Source organism: Urocitellus parryii, chromosome 7 (assembly GCF_045843805.1).
Source record: "Urocitellus parryii isolate mUroPar1 chromosome 7, mUroPar1.hap1, whole genome shotgun sequence".
NCBI classification, from domain to species: domain Eukaryota; kingdom Metazoa; phylum Chordata; class Mammalia; order Rodentia; family Sciuridae; genus Urocitellus; species Urocitellus parryii.
Genome location: NC_135537.1, coordinates 142,895,853 through 142,923,083, shown reverse-complemented (window position 1 = coordinate 142,923,083; position 27,231 = coordinate 142,895,853). Strand labels below are relative to the sequence as shown.

The 27,231-nt window shown below is 51.8% G+C and overlaps 1 protein-coding gene across 2 annotated transcripts in view; it reads right to left on the bottom strand.

The window, feature by feature from the left end:
• Rab11fip4 (RAB11 family interacting protein 4) overlaps positions 1-27,231 on the bottom strand; it is a 112,919-nt gene that overhangs the window by 31,850 nt on the left and 53,838 nt on the right. The window contains exon 1 of one of the 2 annotated variants that reach the window (XM_026388933.2): positions 4,529-5,644. The exons of the other annotated variant lie outside the window; for it this stretch is intronic. Coding sequence (XP_026244718.1) covers positions 4,529-4,558 — 30 coding nt within the window. The 5' untranslated portion in view covers positions 4,559-5,644. Of the gene's footprint in view, positions 1-4,528; positions 5,645-27,231 lie in introns of those variants that run through there. 2 annotated transcript variants of the gene reach the window in all.

Here is a 27,231-nt window from a genome sequence, read left to right as displayed (position 1 = left end):
AAGAGCCCCCAAGCAGTAGAGGCCCCTGGGTGAGGTCAGCTGGGCATCCCCAGATCCACTCAGCCTTGAATGGGGCCACGTGAGCTGGCCAATGCCAAATTCCATTGAATCAACAGTGTGGTGATGAAGCCCCAGATACTTGGGCAAGGACTGGCCTATGTGGTCACATACTCGGCATGAGAAAAATGACAGCTCCTGATGAAAGCAGATAAACGTGCCCAGGCTTTGGGGGCACATTCTGCAGCCTACCACCTGGTGGGGGCTCTGGATCACACTGTGGTCAGGGTTCAAATTGGATAATCTTCCCAAGTGACCATGGGCTGGCCAGGGAAGGTGGCCACTAACTCACCTCAGACACCAGGAACCCAGAGGGTACCCCTAACCCTCAGCCAGAACCTTGTAGCAAGAGGGTAGATGGGTGACACCCACCTGGATATGTGCCTGACACACACATACACACGCTCTGGGGGCCTAAACTAGATGAAGACGCATCCCAAAGCTGCTGCCCATGTGTATGTGTACCTCTCTGAGTTGAAGGGGGCTGGGGCTAGGGCTCAGTGGCAGAGTGCTTGCCTCGCACATGTGAGGCACTGGGTTCAATCCTCAGCACCACATAAAAATAAAAATAAAGATATTATGTCCATGTATAACAAAAAAAAATTTAAAAAGAGAGAGAGACGAAGGGTCAGAACTGTGCTGTCAACTAGCCACAGGGGGAAGGACTGCAGAGGGAAGCCAAGGGGGCATCAGGAAGAGATGAGGAGACAGAGCCCAGGGAGATGCAGGGCTTCGGGCTACTGAACTGGCCTTGGGTGCTGTACTTGGCCTCACCCCAACAAGAATGGACCCTAGGAAGGAGTCAGGCCGCAAACAACCCTCTGCCTGCTCCAAGACCCAGCTACGTGCACAGCACAGAGAGGCTTCTTCTGGTTTCATTTGTGAGTTGGAAACAATGTGGTGTGGCAAGAAGTGTTGCCACATTCACATGGAAGGGTTCCTCTGATAGGACTCAGGCGAGGACAGGAAGTCCACAGCAGCCAAGGCCACACAGATACCTCTTCCCCAAGAAATGCCTTGGTGTCCAAATGCCCTCCACAGGAAGGGCAGGAGCAATGGAAAGCTGGGTATCATGATTTCCAGTCTCCACTGAACTAGTCTTCCTGGGATTCTTGCTGTTGCTTGTCACCAGCAGGCACCCTCCATCTCTCGGGTCCTGTCCCCCTGGCTGCTCTCCAGGCACAGCCTCCACTTGCAGTTCTGTGGATGAGCTACCTCAGCGTCGGTCACATCTCAGGGGCTTTGCATTGTTGTTCCCTCTGCTTGTTCCTCTTTTATCGATATCAAGATGGCACCTTCTCAGTGAAGACTTCCCTGTCCACCTTATTTAAAAACACAACTTCCTGATTACTACATTTAAAACCCAGCACTCCCAGGGTTGGGGGTGTAGCTCAGGGGTAGAGCACTCGCCTGGAAGGTGCAAGGCTCTGGGTTCAATCCCGGCACTGCAAAAAAAGACCAAAAAAACAAAAAGAAAGAAAACAAAACAGACTCCCTCATGGCAGGAATTCTCACCTACTCCGTTCACTAATATATCCCCAACACAGAATCTGGCACAAATTAGACACCCAAATATTTGTTGAAGGAAGAATTCAGCATTTGCCCTTGTGCTGGGCACTGGGCAAACACACAGGGAAGGGCATGGTGCCCTACAATGCCATCTGATAGAGGAGACCGTCTGTCCTACCATCCCAGAGAGAAGATCACGACATCAGTATGACACCAGGTGGACTGGCCAAGTCAACATGCCTGTCTCATCGTGCCCGGCTGGCAGACAGGACCACCTGTTCATCCAGCCGTCGGACCTGAGCACTCTTCCTCATATCAAGGCCAATGGCTTGATGCCACCCAGTCACTCTGTCAAGAGCCAGCAGAGCTGACCCAAGGAAAACAGAGCCCCTGGGCCTGCCTGCCTGGCAAAGCCAGGACACTGTGTCTCACAGCTAACACCAGGTGAGCCAGATAAGGATGCTTCCCTTTCAAAACACCTGGGCTGTCCCTCCTCCATCCGTGCAATGCCTGCCTCCTAGAACAGCAGCGCCCACCTGCTGTCTCTTTGGGAGATTCCCCCACAACCTGGACCTCCTCCTCACCCCCGCCTGAAGTACACTGAAATGCAACTGTGAAGCCCCCCAAAGCAAGATCACTGTGTAAGAACTCTTGGAATAACAGGTCTCCTAGAGACAGTCAAGCCCCAAAAAGGATTTGAGCCAAGGTGGGGGGTGAGAATGAGGAAGGGTGAGTTGTGAGGGTCCCAAGCAAACAGCTAAAGAGAAAGGTCTGAAGCTAAGTGCAGTGGCACACACTTACAATCCCAGCAACTCTGGAGGCTGAGGCAGGAATGTCCCAAGTTCAAGGCCAGCCTCGGCAACTTAGAGAGACTTTGTCTCAAAATAAAGTAAAAAGGCTGTGGGTGTAGCTCAGTATGTAAAGCACCCCTAGGTTCAATCCCCAGTACTACCACAAAGAGAAAGAGAGAGAGCAAGTGTGTGTGTGTTTATTGGAGGAAGGTCCTATCAGGAGGGAAAAAGAGCTGGGAGACCATAAAGGTGCCAGAATACTTTAGGGAGGGACACAAATGGTCAAGAAAACTTCCCTAGTGCAGGCTGCCCCCTGGCAACTCCAAAGGAAATGGTTTGGAATACCCTGGTCCCTCTAATTTCTTCTGTTTTTTCTCCCCTCACTTGGCTAAAAGTCCTTTCCAAGGACAGATTCCAGGCAGATCTGTTAGGGCAAAGGCATGCCTCCCAGCCAGCTCACCTGGCCTGGCTAGTCAACCATCCCTCCCCTCAGGCCCAGTCTTATCTTTCCTGTTGGCCTTAATCATTTACCACAACCCCTTCACCTAAACCCAGGGTTCTCAGAATTCCAAACCCGTTCTCCACCAGGTATTTGCCCAAGCTATGCTCCTTGCGGGCTCATGTGCCCAAATTCCACATTCTTCACTGGCTTCCCTGGCTCCTGCAGGCCATGGGACCTCAAAATCAACTTGCCCCAAAGTCAGGAGAGTGGGCAGGGCCAGATTAGATTCAGGTATTCAAGGTCCCCTACAGTCTTTGAACACCTTGAGAGCAGGGAAGTATTCTATGAATAAAATTCCCTGGACACATAATCAACAGTTTGTTAATGCCAGCTAAGCAGGGTGAGATGTGAGATCTGGGCCAGTGCCACAATGCCAGCATCTGAGTGAGTTGGGACTGGGCAGTGAGACCCCAGGCAATGGTGAGTGTGGTGGGGAGATATCCTACTGCGGAGGTGGGTCCACACAGACGGCAACCACTTCCCAAGACTCCTTTTCCTTATTCTTGACAGTCACTGTAACCATCTTTCACCTGGGGACAGGTATAGGTCTGTCCCAGGGGATGAGCCTGCCCACTGCTTCCAGGACCCTGGAATATTACCAGCTGCTTTTGGCTCTGGAAGGAAGGGCAGAAGTTTGGTGGACCACCAGGAAGCAGCCTAGAGGTCTGCCATTCCAAGATCTACAGGCTGAGGGCAGACACAGGAACCTGGGCCCCTTACACTCCTTTGAGAGGGACGTCTATAAATAAGTCAGTGAAAACTGGCATGGCCCTCAGGGCCCAGGGATGTATCATTTCTAGCCCTCTTCCGGGAGAGCAGGGCCAAGGAGAAGCGGAAACGGGGAGGAGGCGACACTGGCAGGTTTGCCCTGATGACAAGGAATAAGGTCCAGGGCTGTGTCCACACCAGGTTCCCCACAGAAAAGAGACTGCACAGCCAGGACTTCCGAGAGACACTTGTCGCCGGCAGAGAAGCGGGTGTGTCAACAACTACCAAGGCGGACCGCTGGCACTTAGGTCCGGAGGATGGAGGACGAAGGGTTGGGGGAGCTTGCACACATCTACAGACATAGCAGCGTCATGCTGAGATGGCGAGGGCTTTCCCCAAACTCCGAAATGGTCTGGCTCTCTCGTCTGATCACGAAGAGTCCCCTTCTGGAAGGACAGGGGAAGCCAGGAAACAGACTCGGTGCAGTGGCCAAGAGCTACGGAAAAACTTCGCTGCGCACAGTCCCCCTGGGTACCGGCAGAGCCAAGGGCAGGGCGCTGGGGGCAACATAGTTCCGGCGGGGCAGGAGGTGGGTCTGGGCACTCAAGGCCCCTCCCCGGCCCAGTAGGTCCCCCTGAAACACTTTTTGAAACTGCACTGCAGACAGCACAGCCACTCTTCCCTTGCGCCGGGTGCTGGTCTCGTTCACGCTCACACCTGGACGCCGGCGCCGGGCACGTGAGAGGGCTCCGAGAGGGCAGCAGGGACAGCGGTTTCACTTCCGTGGCCGAGCCAGCCAGGGCAAGTAACCCGACCTCCCAGGCCAGCATCGAGAGGACCGACACCGCGGGGCGAGAGCGTTCGCAATTCTACTCTTGCCAACTTCTGACCCCAGGGCCCCGGGCCGGCCAGGTAGACCCTGCCGGAGCCCCAGGAGCCCAAGCCCGAGGCCACCGCTTACCTGACTCCCGGGAGCAGGCGGGGTGTGCATCCCCGTCCAGTTGCGGATCGGTCCTCTGCAGAGGGACAAGAAGCTCAGCGCGGGTCAGTAGGATGAGTAGGGACGCGGAGGGCAACCCGAGAGCTCAAGGAACAATCCCCAAGCCTTTGCGCCGCCGCTCGCACCGTTCGGCACCAGTTGAAGGCGCCGGCCCCGCCCCCGCCCGCGCCCGTTGCCGGGAGACCCGCGTGGGCCGAAGGGGCTCTTTGTATCAAAGCGGCCGTGACATCACGAGGTGCCCGGGCTCCGGGACTAGGAGGGGCGGGGCCTCACGCCAGGGGCGGGGCCGGAGGAGGAGGGGTAAGCGCGGCCTGGGAACCCGAGCCGTGGGGGCGGGGCCCAGGTAGCACCGCCCACGCAAGGTAGGGGCAGGTGGCTGAGTCGGCATCGACCAATAGCTGCGTGGCCGCGGGGCGGGCCCAGGCGACCCTGCGCCTTGGAGGGGTGGAGCTCGCCTAGGCCCGCCCGAGCCCGAGACGCAAAGTTACTGAGGCCCGAGGTCTACTAGATCACGCTCCAGCCGGTTCCATGCCACTCTTATTGTTTGTGGTCACCGCTCTGCAAGATTCCGGCCAGCAACCCCTGGCTTATGTTCCTGGATCCCAACTAACACCTGCCAAGCCTCTCCCACACATCACCACCGTCTTCACCACCAGCCGGTCTGATGGCTCATAAATAGATTTTTTCCTGAATCCCACGCACAACTTTTCTAATCTTTCTTGTGAAGCGAAAGCTATCGTATAGTACAAAAGAAACAAGTGGCAAAAAGACTCAACAAAAAGAGGACTCCTGTGGAATCCTAGTAAATATAATTTGCATCGGAAATGTGGCCCTTCATAACTCTTCGTGCTCCAGATTAAAATAAGGCGAAAATGATGTGACGAATGCAAAGCAGCAAATACTGCAAATGCGGTTCCCTTTGACTTCACGTTGCATTATGTAACTTGTGGGAGCAGATTATCTTCCTGACTGGCTGGCTGCAAGCCACCTTTGCCTTCCCTGTGTGCTCACTGCCCAATAAGGTGGCATGGGCACTTTGGTATGGGCAGGACCAGTTGGGCGGCTTTGGGCCAGCGCGGCACCCACGCGCATCTTTTCTGCTTCCTTCTTTCTGGCTCTTTGGTCTCAACTACCCTCTCCCCAGTGTCTCTCCTGCAAATAAATTCCCAGCTGCCCCTCCATTTCTATTTTCTTTTCATTTGCCCCTCTATCTACCAGGGCAGAGTAGCCCACTAGGGCTCCCGGAGGTGCTGGGGACTTTCCAAAAGGTACAGCCTTAGCTAGAGGGGAGCCTCCTAGCAAGGGCCGCTTGAGACAGAATACTGGATGGGGCTGTGGGGGTGAGGTGGAAACTCTATCACCCTTGCCCTTCTCTGAACTTGTAGTTCTTGAACTGACCTCTGGATCTGTGTGCAGAGGCCACAGTGAGTTTCTCACCCTGGTTTGTGTCCACCCCCACAGTCCCTAATGCACAGGAGCATTGGTGTATTATAAAGAACCCTGACTTTGGAGTAGGACGGACCTGGGTTTGAATCCTATTTTCCAGCTTTGGGTCCCAGGACAAGTTACATTGCCTTTCTGAGACTGAGTGTGTTTATCTGTGGATGGGAATGGCACATTCCACCTTGCAGGATGCTGTGCACCCTAGCCCAGTGAGCACGCTTAACTTTAGGCCTCACCAACTGTGTGGTACTTGAATGAGCGCAGGCATCCTGGGTCAGCTGTCTTCCCAGTTCCACCTGGAGATCTAAGCTCAGTAGCCTCCCATGAGATTTTAGGATGTGGCTGAGTCCAGGAAATCTATCATGATATCCTTGCTTCCCTTCCAAGTCCCAGGTTGCCCCTAGGAACCATTAGGCTCCAGAAAGCAGGTCACTTGCAGAATCACCCAGAACTGATGAAGAGAAGCAGACCCTTAAGGTGATCAAAGCTTCTGTGTGTCCTGACTCTTTTTCGGTCAAGGCCAGTAGATAAACTCAGATCTGTCCAGTCTCAGCCCTTCTGGGGTAGCCTAACCAACCAGCATTTTCAAGAGCTCTATAGACTGGATGGTGCCAGTGGGTTCCTCTTTATTTTTTCCACAGGTAATGGGGTGGGTATTTATTTGTCCTGAAAAGCAGAGTAACAGAGAGAAAGGCTCAGATGCACCGAACTCTCCTGGGTTCAAAGCCTCCCTAGATCTACTACACAGGAAAGTCATTTTAATGTTTGGAGGCCTCAGTTCCACCTCTGTAAAATGGAAAGGAGTGGTTTTCTCTCTCAGTTGTGAACTTTAAGTGAGATGACGTGAGTTCAGTACATGGTGTGCTGTAGGCACTCGATGAATTAACTCCTAGTTACTCCAGCCGCATTATCAAGCCGTGGGATCAATGGTTGTATGTGTGGGCACCGGAGCCAAGGCTGTGTCCTGGCTTCTCACCTTGGAGCCAAATGACCCCAGGCAAGTTTAATTGCCAGTATCTTTGTTTCCTTGTCTGTAAACTGGAGATAATGGTACTATATTTTTTAGGATTATTGTGAAGATCATTTAATCAGGACAACAAACTACTTAGAGCCTATCACAGAGCAGGTACTCAATAAATAGTTATTATCTGTATGGCAAGAGGCTGGGAGGAACAGAGGTGAGGATCAGAACCTGAAGCAGCTTGTGGGAGGATTTAGGACCCTGACTTTCAGGAGAGGGCCTGACATCTACCAGGAGTGTTCGGGGAAGCAGTGGTCCTTGGGGGGATGGGACAAGTAGGGATGGTGACTGTGTCTGAGGTGTAGGATTGGACAGAATGGGGGATGCCAGCCCAGGCTAGGTCTCAGTGTTTCTGGTTTGAATGGGGGGATAACAGTGAGCTAACAGGAAATATAGTCATACCTCCTGAGCACCCCTCCCCACTGAGAAAGAGGGGCAATGGGGGACTTGAATTAGCTCCCTTGGTCTCTTAGTACACTGTGTTTTACATGTCATGGAATCAAGCCAGTTTAAACTAGCAAGACTGTCTGGAGAAGCATCTTATATATTTGTCCCCATTTTATGGATGGGAAGGCAGAAGCTCAGAGAGAGCTGGGGATTTACAAAAAGTCACACAGCAAGATGCCAACTGATCAGGTGCTGATAGTCACTGATCGCCAGTGTAGCATCTTTTCCTTCCTACTCTCTTTGGGATGCTTGACTAACAGGGGTAAGACAGGGACAAGGAAGGCATGAAGTTGACTTTTTCATCTCGCTTGCCCAGCACTGTGAGTCTCCTAAGGGACTGACATGACTTTTCTGGAGAAAAAAGAATCTCGTAGAAAACAGAAAACGTTAATCCCAGTGGTTCAGAAGGCTGAGGCAGGAGGATCCCAAGTTCAAAGCCAGCCTCAGCAACAGCAAGGTGCTAAGTAACTCAGTGAGACCCTGACTCTAAATAAAATACAAAATAGGGCTGGAGATGTGGCTTAGTGGCTGAGTGCTCCTGAGTTCACCCCCCTGTTCAATACCTTACCAAGTGCAGTAGCACACACCTGTAATCCCAGAGACTCGACAAGCTGAGGCAGGAGGATCACAAATTCAACTCCAGCCTGAGCAATTAAACATGACCCTGTTTCAAAAAATGAAACAAGGGCTGAGCATGGTGGCACACACCTGTAATCCCAGTGGCTTGGGAGGCTGAAGCAGGAGGATTGCAAGTTCAAAGCCAGCCTCTGCAAATTTGTGAGACCCTAAGCAAATTAGCAAGACCCTGTCTCAAAAAAAGGGGGGGCTGGGAATGTGACTCAGTGGTTAAGTGCCCCTGATTTCAATCTCCAGTACAAAAAAAGGGGGCAGGGATTGAGGGGAGCCTGGTGATGTAGGTCAGTGGTAGAGTGCTTGCCTGGCATGCACGAGGCCCTGGGTTTGATCCCCAATACTGACCAAAAATAGATACATAAAAAGACTGAGGTTGTAGCTCAGTGGTAACGCACCCTTGGATGGTTCAATTCCCAGACCCTGCCCTGTGCAAAAAAAAAAACCTCCACCAGAGAATGTATCCTAGAATACTTTTCATATGACAAGTCACTGATTAATTCTTCTGATGTCATGAAATTGGTTCTCCTGTTGTTGGTATGAGAGTTCTACACTCCCATGACGCTGGACAGAAGCAGATAGAATGCCGACAGGCAGGTGTCACATCCTTCAGGTGCTGGTGGGTAGAAAACCACAATCATCCGGGTGACCTGGTGAGGGAAGAGAACAGCAAGTTCCCTCCGTATCACCCTGCTCCCTACCCATGTCCACCTAACTCCTGCTGCCCCCAGAGTCAATGTTTTGTATGTATCCTGGGCAAGATGGAAGTACTGGCTATGCAACTAGGGTATCGTGACAGTCGCCCTGGGAGAGGAGCTCTTTTGAGAATCACCTAACGTCATGTCCACACTAACCAAGCAGCTGGTGCCGACCAGCGTTAGCCAAGTGAACACAGAACAGCTGATACAAACTATAGAGCTAATAACAGCAGCAGCGGGGCCCAGTGGTCCCCAAACTGGACTCCTTGGAACCCCCAGGGTTCTGTGGAAATCTTGCTAAAGGGAAAGTGTGCTCTAGACAAACAATAAAGATAACTCCACTTCTGTCTACTTGACATGGAGTCGACCACATGGGATTTCACGTGAACAGAAAGTTCTATAGCTTTAGAAATGTTTTCAATCACTGGGTCTCACAAAACCAATCATTTCCCAGACAGGGAAATCAGCTCCACGTGTGGTGATGGCCTCTCTCCTCACAGCTGCCCAGTCGGTCAGTGGTGGAGCCAGGATCAGAGCCAGGTCTCCCTACTCCGTCTCGTGCTCTCCATGACAGACATCAGTCGTCAAGCCTGGCCAACGTCAGCAGGGCTCCGTTCTCCAACACACACCCCCTGGCCATCATTCCCACCCAGCACTGCGTTGCCAGCCACTCCTCTGTGTGGGAAAGCCCGCTGGGACCTCTCCACCAGCCCTGTCCTTTCTCACCTCCTTCTTTAGATATCCCTAGATGCCACACTCAGAAAGTGTCAGCTGCAACTGAAACCTCAGCTTTCAATCCCAGAACAAAGTCAGCATTGGATGCCTGATGCAGTAGCTCAGGAAAGGGGCAAGCTCACCAAGCAAGCAGCCAGGACCGCAGATGGTGGAGGCTTCCTGACCCCTGGGGAAAGACACTCCATTTTGGGGGGATGAGGGTTCTGGGGATGGAACTCAGGGGCACTCGACCACTGAGCCACATCCCCAGCCCTATTGTTTTGTATTTTATTTAGAGACAGGGTCTCACTGAGTTGCTTAGCGCCTCACTTTTTGCTGAGGCTGGCTTTGAACTTGTGATCCTCCTGTTTCAACTTCCCCAGCTGCTGGGATTACAGATCTGCACCACCTCGTGCAGCAAAAAGACACTCCTGATGGCCCACTTAGAGAGAGAACTCAGCAGCACTCTGGATGCCGCGCCTTCCTCTGGAGCAGCACCTGCACTGGGCCAGCAGTTCCCTAGGGAGAGGAGAGCCTGGATGGCTGGTCTGTGCTCTTCCCACCCTGTAAAGATGCTGGGGCTGGGTTCTGGCTCTCCTAGCTTGCTGGGCAGCAGGCTCCTCAGCTGGAGAGCTGGGGGCTGGACAGCACATGATCAGTCTCCTCACCTCCACAGCTCTGTTCCAGCCCAGGTCTTGCACCAGATGACTCTGATGGGGATGCCTGCAGCAGTCTGGCCGGGGGACAGTTTCCCTCATAATGCCTGGCTGGACGGTGCAGGTGGGGCAGGGCATGCACTTATTGACTCTGGGTCCCAGGCTGGGTCTTTAGAGGTGCCCTGCTCTGGTACACACAGGAACAATGGATTTTCTTACTCATTCAAACCCACTGAGAGGGGGGAAATGGTGAGAAAACCCGTGTTTCCTTCTCGACAAACATCTCCTCTGACTCATTCAGTCATCAGAAGAGGAGGTGGTGGCAGGGTTGGGGAGTGAAGGTCTCCTTTTGACTTGCGCTGGGTGAGGGCAAGAAGGGAACACTTCCTTTTCCTCTGTATGTTGGTTAACTGTGCATCCGTGACAGCACAGACAGCTCTCCTCTCTCCAGACGCCTCCCCGCCACCTTGTATAGTTGTCCCATTGCTAATGCCACGGCCCTCCCTGGAGGCTGAGGCAGGAGGATTGCGAGTTTGAGGCCAGCCTCAGCAACTCAAAGGGAGAGTGTGACCAACTTTGTGAGACAGGGATGTACGTTATAAGAGAAAACGTCAAAGGCTTTTGGGAAGTGCTTTGCCAATATTAGGACTTCTTAGAGATTATCATGTAGGCCTATAGAGACATGAACTCACAGTGCATCAAAGCTGGAGTGGGAAACTGAGGCCTAGATTTAAAAAATGACTCATCCATAGTCACAAAACTTGCTAAAGGCAGAAGAGTCCCCACTGGGCCCCAGAAAGGAGAGGTGGCTGAGAGTGCACTGGGGATGCTGTTCTAGTACCAAAGCCTTTGCCTCTCCGGCCACTGAGAAAACTCCTACTCAGTCTTCAAAACTCATGTGTGACTTCCCAGGTGGAAAACTCCCTGTCGCCTCAAGTGAGAATAAATGACTTGCGGGATTTATGATCCAGTCCCATCCCTCAAACACAAGCTTTATTACTACAAGGAACCCACTGTATCGTCAAGGACTGGTCTCTGGTCAAGTCCCCTACCAGGCTGTGATTCCTGAGGGCAGGGCCCCTTGTCCTGGTGTCTTTGGACACCAGCTCCTACCATGTCTGGTGCATAGTGGTCACTCGGGGAAGTTTGGGCCCTTGAATGAAACCGAGGACCACTCACACACAGTGGAGAGGTGAAGGCCTGCTTAGTTGTGAATTACACTGGAGCCTTTTTGGAAGTCCCCGAGATATGTATTTGAACAGAAAGAACTCAGGGTGTGAAAGGGATGCAGAGCCCTCCTCCCACAGTATGAGATCTCAGCGCTGAAGAGACAACCCTCTGCCTAACATTGGACAAGGGCCTGGAAACCAAAGGGAGATTATTTTCCTGCAACTGATTATTAAATAACAACTGTGTGCGAGTTCAAGTCCAACCTCAGCAACTTAGTGAGGCCCCAAGCCAACTTAAAGATAATCTGTCTCAAAATAAAAAATAAAAAGGGATGGGGACATGGCTCGGTGGTGGAGCACCTCTGGGTTCAATCCACTGTACCAAACCCCCTGCCCCCACAAAAAAACAGCTATAGCTGGGTATGGTGGTACACACTTGTAATCCCAGTGACTTGAGAGGCTAAGGCAGGAGGATCACAAGTTTGAGGCCAGTTTGGGCAACTTTGGGAGATCCTATCTCAAAATAAAAGGCTGGGGGTATAGCTCAGTGGGAGAGCACTTGGCTAGGATGTGCAAGGCCCTGGGTTCAGCCCCTAGTACTGCCCAAACCAGAAACAAATAAAAGCAGCTACCAATTACTGAAGGTCTACTATGTGCCGCCTCATTTCTTCTCCTCACTTTAACCCAGCAATCTCGTGGGGTCGGTGTTACTGCGCCCGTGGCACAGATGAGGAAGACTAAAGTGACAGCAGAACTAGCAGCTACACCTAGATCTGCTGGTTCACATTCAGCCTCCCTCTGCCTCTCTTGCTGCATCACCAGCATATTGACAGGATTGGAATTGTCTGTGAGGCACAGAAACTAATTAATAAGGATGAGAAAAGACCATGAGTGGCTCTTTGTCATCCACGGGGAGTGGGCGTCCTCTGCCCAGCTCAGTGAATTTTGATCAGTTGTTGCTCATACCAGGCCTCTGGGATTCACCCACATGCACCTCTGTGACACCCCTGGGGAGTGTCCTGGCCTTGCAGGTGCACTGACCGCCTGCCTGCCTGGCTGACTGGGTTGGAGCCGAGGAAGGGGCAGGACCTGGTGTCGACTTGCCTCCTGCCCCAGTTCCAGGCCCAGATGAGGTGAGCAGGACGAAGCCAGTTCCTGGGAGAAAGGATGGAAAGCAGTATTCATTGCTTCCAAAAATGTGCAGTGGCCCCCCTGACTCTGTGGTCAAATCGCAGGTGAATTGTCACTTCCCCTAGAGACGACTTGAGAGCCCTGCAGCTGCCTGGCTGTTTGAGCCTGGGCTTCTTAAGGCCTTGGATGGACCTTCTCCTCCGACATTTACTTAAAGAAGCACTTGATGTTCCGTGAGGAGCACACTTGAAAAAAGCACACACCAGGCTCGAACACCACACACACATGTACACACACACTGATGTTATTAGAGATATAATAGCAAATGCCTGATCAGTTCTGTTTTTTTTTTAATATTTATTTTTTAGTTATAGTTGGACACAATGCCTTTACTTTATTTATTTTTCTGTGGTGCTGAGGATCGAACCCGGGTCCCGCCCATGCTAGACAAACGCTCTACCACTGAGCCACAACCCCAGCCCTCAGCTCTGTTGCAAGGGTGTCCCATGATTCAAAACTCACTCCTGGCAAGCCTATGAGGTGGGTCTGAATCCCATGGTCCGTATGGGGACACTGAGGCTCCGAGAGTCTGCTCAAGGACATAAAACGAGCAAATGGAGAGGGGTCCAGAGATGAACCCTAGCATCTGGCTCCAGAGACTGTGCACCTAACCATGACACAGGGAGGCTAAGGTTCATCAGGTGGCTTCCCCAAGTAACCACAGGGGAACCCAGATCCCTCTTTTCATTCACTCACTAGTTCATTTGTTTATGTAAACGACACCCGCTGAGCAGAAAGGACAGGGCAGGCACGGTGCTGCCTCCTGGAGAGAAGACCACCTCGCAGCCTGCCTGGAGCTGCCAGCTGCTCTCCTCCCACAGCATCCCTGGAACTCAGGGCAGCTGCCCGTGGGGTGGCCTCCCAGACATCAGCACGAGTGCACACGCGTGGGGGTCAGGGTGGTGTGCTCATCAAAGAGGACCTGGACCTGACAGCTGGGATCCAGACACCACCGTGGCTGCCCCAGCACTCCGCATCCTCCTAACCGTGGTTTCCTATCTACGTAGGACGGTCTAGAGGCTTTGGAGGACACAGCTCTTCAGTCCGCAATCCCAGCCTCCTTCCCAGTCCCACCAGTGGGCACTTGGGCAGTGTTCTCTGCTGGGTCACCCCCAAACCATTCCCAGAGTTGCTCTCCAGCAGCATGAGGCCCAAGAGGTCCCGGTGAGCCCCCTGGACATAGTGGGATCCCTCCTCCAGGTCCCAGCCCATAGTTAGGCTCTCCACAAGGGACGCTCAGGGTATTGGTCATCAATCCCAGGGACTCATCCCCCTCTAGAGAGAAATTAACTTAATCAAGGATGGTGATAGATGCTGACAGCTTTACACTGTTTTTTCAGTAGAAGGACATATTCTGAAGGGCTTATAGTTCACATTGAAATCAAACATGGTCCCCCACAACTGTTCCCCAAATTATCACAAAGATGCCAAAATGAAAAAGCCCACAAACCCACAATAAGTCATCCCATGAATGGCACCGACCGAGAAGATAGCGGCCAGGAAGACAGAGGCTGAGCAGCCAGGCCTGGGGCGACTCCCAGAGAGCCCAATGCCACCAGCTCACTCAGGCCTGTCCAAGTTGATTCCCTGAATAAACAGGAGGCCCCAGCAGCTGAGGGGGTGGGTTGCCAGAGGCTGAAGCTAGCCTCTTGTCCCAGGCACACACACCTCCTCTGGGGCTCCCCTCCAGGGCTGGGCTCAGCAACGGAAAACCAAAGGCGCCTGGCCCCGGGACACTGAGCCAGTGTTCCTCCCACTTAAGGAAAACCACGGGCGGCAACAGTTTAGTGGCCACAGTCCAGCCGGCTGAAGGAGCTGCTGTGTTCAGGTGGAAATCGGAGAGCCCAGCCCAGGGCAGGCCAGGGCAGAGGGAGAGGAGTTGCTCATGGGTGCCCTAAAATAAAACACTTTTCTTCCCGGCCAGGTCCCCTGCCCTCCCCACCAGACTACAAGGCCACATTCACGGGACGAGGGCCTGGGGGGCCCAGCCAGCCCAGGCTGCAGCCACAGCTTGCCCCTCACGAACCCTAGCTGGTAGGCCAGTCTCTCTCAGCCATGGTTTCTCATTTGACAAACAGGATTAATAATAGTACCGTCCATGGGCTGGGGTTGGGGTTCAGTGATAGAGTGCTTGCCTAGCACATGTGAGGCACTGAGTTGGATCCTCAGCCCCACATAAAATAAACAAATAAAAAATAAAAGTTAAAAAAAAAGAGAATGCTTGATTGGGGCTGTAGCTAAGTGGGAAAGTGCTTGCCTCGCATTCATGAGGTTCAATCCTTAGCACCGCTGAGCCACAACCCCTCAGCGCTGTTGTAAGGGTGTCCCGTGATTCAAAACTCAATCCTGGCAAGCCTACATAAGCAAAATAAAGGTCCATTGACATCTAAAATAATATTAAAATAAAAATAAATAAAATAAAGATATTGTGTCCATCTACAACTAAAAAATTATTTTAAAAGAAATTTTAAAACAATAATAATAATAATAATACCATCAACTCCTGTTACATGCAGTAGCCACATTCTAGTGGCTCAATCAGTGAAGGCTGAACAGTGGCTCCTAGGGGAAATGGCAGTCCTGCGTCCAAGGAGCCTCTGGCCACAATGTGTCTGCCAATCAATACAGAACCTTGTTTTATGTGTGTCTCTGTTTAATGACACCTCCTTTCACACAGGCTGTGACTCATTAGCATCATCGGCACTGTAACTCATTCCTGCCCAGGAGAAGCTTATTCACTGCTGGTGTTTTGCTCCACGGGGCACATCACAGGCTTCTTGCATTTAAGGATTACTAGACAGCATTAAGAGACTTTTTAAATAGCGAAAGTACCAGCAAAAAGCACAAAAAAATACAGCAGATGTGGCATTAAGTAGATCTCGAAGAGGACACTTGTTTTCAGTATGAGCTGACGGGAGGGCAGCGCGTCCACCCCAACTGGCCACGCACAACTCAAATCACCACCATGTGGAGCCTGTCTTCAAACGACCATGCAAGTGCCGAGAGCACTGACTCGGGCGTGTAGCGCATTTTAGCAATCAGGCAAATTTGCAAATACCGAGTGTGCACATGATGGAGATTCACTTAGCTGCGTCACAGCGTTGTTGAGGGCTGGGGGTGGGTTGTTAAATGACAAAACGCATGAATAACACTTAGCAGAGCAACATCTCAATACTTTTATTGTTATTATTTGCGGAACACACTGCATCTTGACCCTTTTACTGTTCCCTTTCCTGTGTCCTTTCATGAAGCCAAGAGGTGGACTTAGATCCCACCTGTGCCAGTGGCCAACAGCACTGTTGAGTCTCCCTCACCCTCGTCCTCTCATCTCCAGCCCTGCTCCCGCTGCTTGCTTACAGCTAGTGGGTGATGGTGCTCCATAAAAACAACCAGAAGAGACCTGCCTTTCCATGCCCCCCCCCCCAGGTCTGCAGGCCTCCTGTACAAGAGCCTCCATGCTGCCTCTCTCCTGGAATGATGCGTCATTCACAGATGGACCCTTTTATTTGAGCCCTGGACTCCCCCACACCAAGGTCCTTTGCTCCTAGAATTCCCCTACAGCCCCTTCTGCCGCATCTCTACTGGCTCATCTCACCAGATTATGTCCTAGCCTTAAAAATTCCTCCATTTGGGCTGGGGTTGTGGCTCAGCGGTAGAGCGCTCGTCTAGCACGTGGGAGGCCCTGGGCTCAATCCTCAGCACCATCTAAAGATAAATATAAATAAAAGTATTGTGTCCAACTACTTCTAAAAAATAAATGTTAAAAAAAAAAAAATCCCTCCATTTGGGCTGGGAGTGTGTCTTGGTGATGAAGTGCAGGCCTAGCATGCACAAGGCCCTAGGTTTGATCCCTAGCACTATAAAAAACATACAAGCTGGGCACAGTGGTGCATGCCTGAAATCCTAGTGACCTGGGAGGCTGAGGCAAAATGATCACAAGTTCAAGGCCAGCCCCTGTCTCAAAATAAAAAATTAAAAGGAATTGGAGTATAGCTCAGTGGTAGAGTACCCCTGGGTTCAAACCCAGTACTGGAAAACAAAAACAACTCCATTCAATAGCAGTTGACCTGAATCAACTAGAATGACATGCACCCTCTTCTTACCTGAACACTTGCTGCAGCAATTGACCTAGCGCATCTCCCTTTAAATGCTTTCTTGACTCCCCTCAGTGTGCCCACCCTCCTGGTTTCCTCCAAAATGCCCTGTCATGACTCCTCAGCCCCATAGCTGGCTCCCCTGTACCACCACGCCTCAGCTGTAGGTATAGCCAGCCCTGTGCCTCGGTCCCTTTCTCCTCTTTCCTGAGGCCTCATCTAACCTGTGGCTTTATTGGTTTATTTATTGTGGTACTGGGGATTGAACCCAGGGGCACTTTACCACTGAACCACATCCCCAGCCCTTTTTATTTTTCATTTTGAGATACAGCCATGATACATTGCTGAGGCTGGCCTTGACCTTGTGGTCCTCTGCCTCAGCCTCCCTAATAGTTGGGATTACAGACAGGTGCCAGTGCACTCACCTGTACGTGAGATGTTTAGACTTGCTCATCCTACCTACTGGCTGCTTGGTAACTCTGACCTACCTATCCCCATTCCCACCCTCACCTATCCCTGGTAACCAGTTTAATATTCTCTCTCTCTCTTTCTCTTGATAGATTAGATAGATAGATAGATAGATAGATAGATAGATAGATAGATAGAGGTATAGATATGATTCCACAGATAATCGAAGCTATATGATGACTAGCATGACTCAGCTTTAGGGGCCTGGTTTGACAGCCAGGGCTTGCCCTGACCCCCAGGGCAGGATCAGCGGCAACCTCAGCAGGCTCCCCCAGCCCCCTGCTCAGCTGGTGCACTCACCACATGCACTTCGCTAAGATTCTTTAGAGGTCCAGGCCCTGCCTGCCCCAGTGCTCCGGCAAGATGCGGGGAATGGAACTCAGGTGCGTGGACCCTTCCTGCTTTGTGACTCTGTCTCTGAGGGCTGACGCCAAGGCCTCTCTCCACCGGATGAGGTTTCCTGCTTTCAGACACAAGTTCAGGCCCGGCCTGCAGGCTCATTACCAGCCTGAGCTCCCAGCAAGGGCTTTGCCATCTGGGTTGTAGCAGAGTTGGTCACACAGGGCTCACATCTGTGAAATGGGGATAAAAGTACCTACTAAACACGATTGTCCCAAGGACTACTCAGTGAAGGTTCCCTGCACCTGGCAGAGAAGGAGGCCCGTGCTAGGTGCTAAAGAAGCTTTTGCCCCCAAGCCACCCACTCCCAGACCACCTGTTAGGTACCTGCTTTCCTCTTTTGCATCATGAGAGCTAGTATCAACTTTTCCCCCATCTGCCAGGCCTGTCTGGAGCCCAGGGATAAGTGTGTTCCCTTGTTGGATTTGCTGAGCCTGATACTTGGGTCCTCCCTGACTCCCCACTTGTTTTTTAAGTTCTGACCTTTGTCCTTCTGGCCTTCTCTCATTTGAGTACCTTCAGACCTCCAGCAGAGCTCCAGTCATCCTTTCCAGAAGCAATGAGCCAAGTGGGAGGGGCAGGAAGCCAGGAGGGGGTGGTGTCTGTGGCCCTGGGAGCAGGAGTGGGCTACTGTCCTCAGGATGCAGGGGCGTGAGAGCTGCAGAAGGGCTTCCTGAGGCAGGGAGGCTTCTTGGATGTGGGTGCTCTGGGGGATGTCACAGCCACTTTGATAGAGACGGCTGGGTTAGGAGGGGGTGCCTCCTCAGCTTCCTCCTCTCCCACGGCGAGGGGAAAAGATCAGACCATGTGACCTCCAAGAAGGTCCTGAGCCTGCAAGACATCCCTGCCTGAGTCAGCTGTTGGTGTCACTGAAAAGGGGCTTTAAGGCCGCCCGAGGGCTGCAGTCCCAGCTCCTCCACAGAGCACTTCCAGCTCTCACCTAGCTTCTCAAAGAACTTGCCCTCTCATTTGGAGGTGACTATGTGTTGATTCACTGATTGTCCGATCACCCCTCCTAAGGTTTTCAGTGCTGAGAACAGCGCCTGACCCATCGTGGCCACTAAACTAGCAAATAAAGAGTGGGCCGAGGGTGTTGGGCACAGGCAACTCGGCACACATTGAGTACTCAGGACACCAGAGAGGCAATAATACTGAAAGGCAACAGCTCCAAGGGGCTTACTCCAGGCCGGGCCTGTATGAGGGGCTTTACAAATGTCAGTGCCTTCCAGTCAGGCAGTGGGAACACATCTGCATTTACTGTGAAACTACTGAAACTTATGTTTCCAGGACCCTCATGTGATCAGACGGGCAGTGTGTTCTCGTGGTTTTGTCAAATTTGCAAAAATAAGACATGTTGAGATTCTTTACCTTAGAAAGGGCTTCACACAATGCAAGAGCTTCAGGCCCTGCATAACCTGGGCCTGAGTATGATTATTCTTCCCACTTCACAGATGAGAAAGCTGAGGCTCAAAGATAAAGTAACCTGCCCAAAGACATTCAGAGCAAGGATTTGAATGCAGGCCTACCTGTCTGCAAAACCCTTTCCACTCTGCACAGGGCTCCTAAATCTAGGGAAAGGAGCCCAGGACTCCTGTTCGTACGTGGTTGCTCTCAGGCAGCCGCGCAGCTGTATGGCATTCTGAACACAGGAAGGGAGAGAGAAACTGTGATCCGAAGGGTCCCAAGTTCAGAGCCCAGCATCCCAAGCACCAGCTACTTGACATGGGAATCCTGCTAAATCTGACCATCTCCTCCCCCACCCTGCCCCAGCCTGGGTGACCCAAATCTATTGTTTGTCTTTCCAGCTTCTGAAAGCAAACGGCAATGGACCAGCCCAGCTCACCCTAAATAAACCTGCTCTCTGTCCCCTTCCCCTTCCTGGGCCCCTCCTTCGGGCTGCATGGCCCAGTCTGGTGTCTAATGCCAGGCTGGGGCAAACAAGAGCTGGCTCACTCTCTCGCCTCAAGGGAGGCCCTCCCCTGGCCTGTCTGCAAAGGGCCAGTTTCGGCCGCCCAGGCATTCAGTTACCTTCATTAGAATGGGCCCCAGCAAGCTGGCCGTCGCTGACCGCCACTGAGGGCAGGGCTGATTCTATCACAGCAGGGGTGGAAGAAAAGCAAGAGTGTAAAAGAGCTGCCTTTGCCTGGCTGCTGAGATGGAGAGAGGGCGGGAGGGTGCGATGTGCCCTTGCCCTTCATAGGCTTCAACAGCCTGGCTCAGTTCAGAGCAATCTGAGGCGAGACAGCTGCATGGCACATTCTGAGGGTAAGGCTCAGTGCAGACAGACCCACCATGGTGGCCCTACACCAAACCAGGAAGAAGAGAGAATGAAATCAGAGAGGGAAACATTAGGGGTGGGGAAGGAGAAACCCAAGGAGCAGCAGTTTTCGAGAATACCAGAGAGCTAGAGGCAGAGCGGATGCCTGGCCTGAGATCTCTTTTCTCCCCTGGGCAAGGAAGTGGGCTCATTGACACTAAGCACCAGGCCGGCTGATGTTTGAAGATGTCCTTTATAGCTGGGACGGGGCTCAGTGTCAGCGGCCTGCTAAGTATATGTGAGGCCCTGGGGTTTGATCCCCAGCGCTGTGACGGAAAAAAACTACATTCTTTAAATCCAAAGTGCAGAGATTCCAAATGTGAATTCTTCCAGAAAATGGAAATAAGTTTTGAGTGTAAATGGACATTAGCATAATAAATGTGGAGCTTTCAGGACTGAGGGTGGCAGCATCCCTTTCTGGGCCACAGGAAGCTGAGCTGCATGGCTCTTGGCCATCTGGTTTCTGTAGATTCTGACTGCCTGGCTGATGGGATTACAGAATTTATCCTAACCCCAGAGTGTGGCGAGGATGTGAGGGAATGGAGCAGCGGGGAGGGTCTTTTACACCCTGCTGTAATCCGACAGCAGAGCAGCAGCTGGCTGTAGGTGGGGGACAGCTGTGGACACTCGGGCAGGGGTGGTGTGGGAGGAGGGTGGAAGCTCCAGCCAACTTTGCCACTCCGTAACTTGGGGAAAGCCTCTCTCCCTTTATTTATTGGGTGTGGGGGGGGCAATAGTAGGAATTGAACTCAGGGGCACTCTACCACTGAGCTACATCCCCACATCCCTAGCCCTTTTTATTTTTATTTGAGATAGGATCTTGTTAAGTTGCCCAGTCTGGCCCTGAACTCATGATCCTCCTGCCTCAACCTTCTGAGGAGCTGGGATTACAGGTGGGCACCACCATGCCCATGAGAAAGTCTCTTAACTTCTCTCAGCATAACTTTCTCAGCTGTAAAATGGGCATAAGAAACCTAACTTTAGCTGGAGGTGGTGGCATACTGTCATCTCAGCAACTGGGGAGGCTGAGACAGGAAGATCACAAGTTCAAAGCCAGCCTCAGCAACTTAGTGAGACCCTGTCTCAAAATTAAAAATAAAAAGGGCTGAGGGGCTGAGGCTGTAGTCAGTGGCAGAGCATTTGCTTAGCATGTGTGAGCGCTGGGTTTGATCCTCAGCACCACATAAAAATAAATAAATAAATAAATAAATTCACGCTGTCCATCTACAACTATATAAATTTTTTTTTTTTTAAAAAAAAGGGGGGCTGGGGATATGGCTCAGTGATAAAGTGCCCCTGGGTTCAATCCCCAGTGGGGGAAAAAAAAGCTAACTTTATATAGCCCTGTCCATGTGCTAGACACTAACCTAAACAACGACACTACCTCTAATCCTCATAACACTTTGCAAAGGAGGCATCACCACCCTCATCCTGCAGGTGAGAAAACAACAGCACTGAGGGTGAAGAAATGCATCCAGGTCACACTACTAGAAGTGGTAGACACAGAATTTGGTCCCCAGCCTCCTGAGTCCAGGGTCCATGGGCCGCATAGAGATGAGACATCCTCTCTGCCCCCTTCACCTGAGACCTGCTACTGTCAGGTGCGCCAGGTAAGTGATGCTATAAACGAAAGCAGACTTGTCAGGGGCTGGGATTCCTGAGTGGTGAATTTAGATGCAGGACTGGAGAGGAGAGGCCCAGAGTACAGGCCTGGGCTTTGGGACCAAAGGGAAGAAAGAGTCCACAGCAGTTTTAGAACTTTGGTCAGGTGAGCTTGCTAAGGATGCAGATTCCTAGGTGTATCCCAGATCCTGAGCTGGTCCATGGAGCCCAGGAACCACCTTAGCATGGACACACCAGCTGAGGGACAAGGATGGTAGGCACCACTCTCAATTCCTTCCTGGCAAGAGCAGTCAGAGGAGGCAGGGCTAGGACTTGGACCTGAAGGAAAGAGCCAGGTTCTGGTCCAGCCCTAAGGCAGGCTTGGGAAATCCTGGGCCTCTGTAACCTGTCTCCCCATATCTGAGATGGAAGGGTTAAAATAAAGAGTTCCATCCATTGCCTCCATCCTCAGGCCCCGGCTGAGACCGCCTCACTCCCTGTCTCTGCTCCCTGTCACCAGGCAGCAGTGCTGATCTCTCTCTTTGATTATGGGCTTCCAGAGGGAGGAATAAAAATAAAATAGCCACGACAGGAACAGCTGCTCTGTCAGGAGTGGGCCCACGGGGTGGGAGGGGTGCCACCAACTATGGCTGGCATGGCCAACTTCTGCTGCTGTCTCAGCCTAAGAAGGCCGGGAATACCCCACACCATGACGCAGGTCTCCTCCCAGCCAGACTGAAGCACACACGTGGATTCCCATGGAGCCCGTGGGTGGGTCTGGCAAGACAGGAATGCATGGGAGAAAAGAAAGGTACGTGTTGGCCACGGCTTTCTCTACCCAACAGGGCCGGGGAGGGAGGTTCAGGGGTTCTTGCTCCTTGGGGCCTGAGGTGCTTGAGAACCTTGGGCCTCCTGCTTCTGTACCAAAAGCAAGAGCCCATGTGACCCGACTTGATGCTGAACTAGTGTCCTCTATATGCAGGCAGTTTGGGGCTGTCACCTTCTTATTCCTTTGCAAACCAACCTAGCAGGGAACTGTCACGTCCAGTTTATAGACAGGGGAAGTGAGGCTCAGAGAGGCTAATGAGGCAGTGGGAAGGAGCACAACTGCCTCCTGGGGGGCCATCATTATGTAAAAGGACTGTGCCCTGGTTCTGCCTGTGCTGCCACCCCTCCACTGGACGGCTTGAACTTTACAGGCTTTAGGGACGTTTGTCAGAGTCCTGAGCTAGCAGCTAGCCCAGTAAGCACAGAGGCCACATCATGATAAGAACCCAACCAAGGCTGGGTTGGGGATCTGGAAGAACTTTCCAGGAGATGGTGTGGGGGGGCCACTCCACGATCCCAGCGTGGGCGCTGGTGGTAGAAGCCAAGTCCAGGTTCCAGCCATGGAACCTTGGGACAATCCCTCTTCCCCCCAGTGCCTCACTGGAGTTTTTTCAGGACTCCTAACGCTTCCCTGCCAATTTCCAAACGGATGCTTCTGGCCCTCCTAATGTTCACCCATCCATGCAGCTGGCCACGCATTAAAGCCACCTGGGGAGTCTTTCAAACACCCAAGGACTAGGTCAAACTACAGACCAATTAAGTCAGGACCTGGGTCACAGAATTTTTTAAGGCTCCTCATGTGATTCCAGCACGCGGCCAAGGTCCAGACCCAGGACGTGACATACAAACAAATGTGCCTGGCCCTAACTTTAATGAGCATGTGAATGAATCACCTGGGATATTTTAAAATGCAGATTCTGATTCTATGGGAGTGTGTTTAGCTTCTCATTCTGCTTTTTGAATCCACTCCCAGGCCGTGCATGGCTGACACATGCATGGGGATGTGAGCCACATGAGGATGGCAAGGACCTTGAAGGTCCCTAACACCATGAGCTGGAGGGGAAGAAATGGTTCCCCGGACCAGCCTGTGTGCAAATGCACATAATCTCCTTGCCCGCCTGACAGTGCCAAGGGGTTTGGCCCAACAGAGCTCTGAGAAGTCCTGCACTGCGGAAACCCACGGAGTTCTGTCTGGCCATAGAAGTAGCAGCAGTCCCCGTGCACAGCCAAGTGCTAGCAAGAGCTCATGCCACGCAGTGGTTCTTAGCTATGCAATTTGGGGATTGGCCAAGGTTCATTGGGTGGATGGAGGTGTGCATGGCAGATGATGTCTGAGCCAAAGGTCAGGCCTGGTCTTGCGGGGGAGGGCTTTGCTACCTGGCCAGTGTAGCAGGGGGTCTGTCTGCTTCATGCTTTGGACATAAGCCTTGCTGTTCTGCCCCTGCACTGATGTTAAAACTGATGGTTTTCCCCTTTCTCTTCTCACTCTCCTCCTCCCTAACCTTGGGGGGTGGGGGGAAGAAAGATCGCCCTTCCTCCCAAACTAGACCAAGTTATCTGTCCTTAAGCAAACACACACCACAGGAATGAAGTCATTCAGACTTCAGAGATGGCGCCAGAAGATCTAAGAAACAGCTATCTCTCAGGGCCACAAGTGAATTACGACCCCTGACACAGCACACCTGGAATGTAGCCTTTGCATCATTTCTTTAAAAGCCCTCTGTTCCCCCTGATGGTCAGAACCACAGCCTCTAGGACAAGAAAGAGGCTCCCATGTTTCGTCTTTGCTGGCAAAGCAATAAAACTCCTTTTCCTTTTTCTCAAAACCAAGTCTTTGTTATTGAATTGGCAGTGGGGACAGGGACCAAGCTTTCGGTAAGACTGGACACCTCTAGGGCAAGTGTCCTTCAGGTATTTATCAGACAGGATGGGGGAAAGGGGGCCCAAAAGTCAGGCGGCAACAACAGGAGGCGTGAGGCTGTGTTAGCAGGGGTGCAAGTGCTCAGGGGGTGTGTGGGGGGGTGATGATCAGGGGGCTACAGTGGGGGGCCTCGGTGCAGGGCCCAGCCAGGGTCTGCAGCACAGCGCTGTTCTTTACTAGTCCCATGGGAGGACTCTGTGAAGTCACAAAAATACACACACGACTTTGTATCTGTGGAAAAACAGTCCTAGGGACCTGATACTGCCAGTCATGGAAGGAAAGAGAAAATAAAGAGGTCCAAGAAATGAATGGTCCTTTGCCAGAAAATAGAAGCACAGTAGTAATATTTATAGCCACCAGCATTTTTGGCACTCTGTCTTGCTGTCAGGCTCCAACGCACCCTGACTGATGCCAAGGATTTTGAGTGCATCTCCTGGAATCCTGACAGTGAGATGAGGAATACTCCAGGGTGACCATCGCAGAGAGGGAGACTGAGGCCTGGAGAGGAGCCAAGACTTATACAGCGTCTCAGTGGGAAGAGGGGGCAGCTGTGGTCCACACCCAGGTCTTTCTGACTCAAAAGTCCCTGCTTTCAACTGGGAAGCTCCAGCAGTTACAGGTCAAATGTTCACCATGGCCCAATCCTGACTTAAGCATTTTAAATGTTGTTGTTGTTGTTGTTGTTGTTGTTGTTGTTCTTCTTCTTCTTCTTCTTCTTCTTCTTCTTCTTCTTCTTCTTCTTCTTCTTCTTCTTCTTCTTCTTATTATTATTATTATTATTATTATTATTATTTGCAATAGAAAGATCAGTAAGCCAGGACATCAAATATGGGTGTCCATGTATTTACTTCTTCACCAGACCCAAAGACTAATTTTTCAGTGGACCCCTAAACTTGAACTTGAAGTGACCCCTCCCTACCCCACCAGTCACATATTAGAAGTTGGTCTTTCCTAGCTCAAGAGGGCTGGTGGCCAGGGAGGCATCAAGGCTGACCATCTTGTCCAGGCTGCCTCAGTGAAAGGGCACCAGTCAGAGAGTGACCAGAAAGCAGGAGTGAGCACTATGGCTATCACCAATTTCCAGCACACTTCATGTCCTTCTGTCCTGAGCCCTGCCCTACCCCTGACTTCACACAAGCCCTGGGAATCCTAGAAGTGCAGAATGCTTACCATGCCCCAGTACCTAGAAGAGCAAAAGGGCCTCTGGGACACTGTCCCACTGTTATTCAGGCATGTCCAGGCTGCAGGGTAGGGGCTGCTTCTAGTCAGCAAGAGGACTGGAAAAGCCTCTCGGGGTGGCAGTTGAGCAATCCCAAAACTATCAGTACTACAGGAACAGAGCAGGAGAGGATTCTTAGAGGGGAACAGCACAGGCAAAAGCCAGGAAATAGCAGGGCTGCAGAGTTTTGGGAAATGCTGAGTAAACTACTCAGGCATGAGCTACAGAAAGGTTCTGATCAAAGTGACATGTATTCATCTGTTCCACAAACACCCACCTGGATTTAGTGTGTGCCAGACACTGAGGTATAACACCAGAGACTGTCGCTGGCCTCCTAAAGCTCAGAATCTAAGGATAAAAAAATACTATAATCTGATGGGCTTTAAAAAAAAATTAATTAATTAATTTTTTTTTATTGTACTAGGGATTGAACCCAGAGGCACTTTACCACTCAGCCAATCCCCAGCCTTTTTATTTTTAATTTTGAGACAGGATCCCACTAAGTTGCATAAGGCCTTGCTAAGTTGCGGAGGCTGGCCTTGAACTTGCAATCTTCCTGCCTCAGCCTCCCAGGCTGCTGGCCTCAGAGAGGTTAAGTGATTGTTCGTCACCAGACAGACCATCCATTTCAGAGGCAGGACTCCCAGAGCCCAGGCACAGGAAAGGGTCCTTGTAAAATGACTCTGAGGGGAGAAAGGACATGAAGGAGGACAGGACCAGGGAGGTGACACAGAAGAATGCAAGTGAAACCAGAGGGGGCAGATTAGAGACAGGAAACAGGCCGAGAGGCTGTTGTAACAGTCCACCCTGATCGAAGGCTGGGATCAGGCCTGCCATGGTCAGCTGTACAAAAGTTGTGCACTGCACAGTGCCCAGAGGGGCCATTCCTAACACATTACAATAAGGTCAGTGCCCCATGGAGTTGTGTAGCACAGGGGCTCCAGCTAACAGATAGGGGGATTAGACACTTGACTGGGTGTTGAGCCACACAGCTTCCAGTCTCTGGTTAATAACTGTCATCAGAAGACCACATTTTGTTTCCTCCCAGGGAGGAAGTGGCAACTGCACCCCAAACCCAAGTGCATTTCACACCACACCCTGGGCTACCCACAGGGCGAGTCTGTTTTGCATTTCTGTGACTGGTGCACAAAGGGCAGCCTCAGAGACACTCCCCAGCATGAGCACACAAGTGGTCGACAGACAGACAGACAGACAGACACACACACACACACACACACACACACACACACACACACATACACATAATCATTAATCCAGAACAAAACAAAACTCCTGGGTACTGATCAGGGCAGACCATGGGGAGACCTGCTGCCCCACGGGGCAGACTGGGACCTACGATGGCACCTCCACAATCCAGCCCTTTATCTGGAATTCACCAGGAGGCTTAAGTGTCTCTTTGCTACAGGGCAGACCAGCCTCGATACCACCTCACCTCCAGAGAATCAACAAATACTCATCCCTGTAAAAGACAAGCCCACCCACTCAGTTAAAAAATTAATTAATCAAAAGGACAATCCTGACCAGCCAGGTGGCCCACGCCTGTAATCCCAGTGGCTGGGGGAGGCTGAAGGAGGATCTCGAGTTCAGAGCCAGCCTCGGCAATTTGTCGAGGTACTAAGCAACTCAGTGAGACCCTGTCTCTAAATAAAATACAAAATAGGGCTGGGGATGTGGCTCAGAGGTGAGTGCCCCTAATCCCTGGCACCCCCCAACACCAAAAAACAAAAGACGATCCCTTCTCCAAGGACCCTAGAGATACTGGCATATCTGGTGGTCCCAGCTCTCTCTCTCTGTGACACCTCATCCCCTGTGAAAGAGCCCCTCTC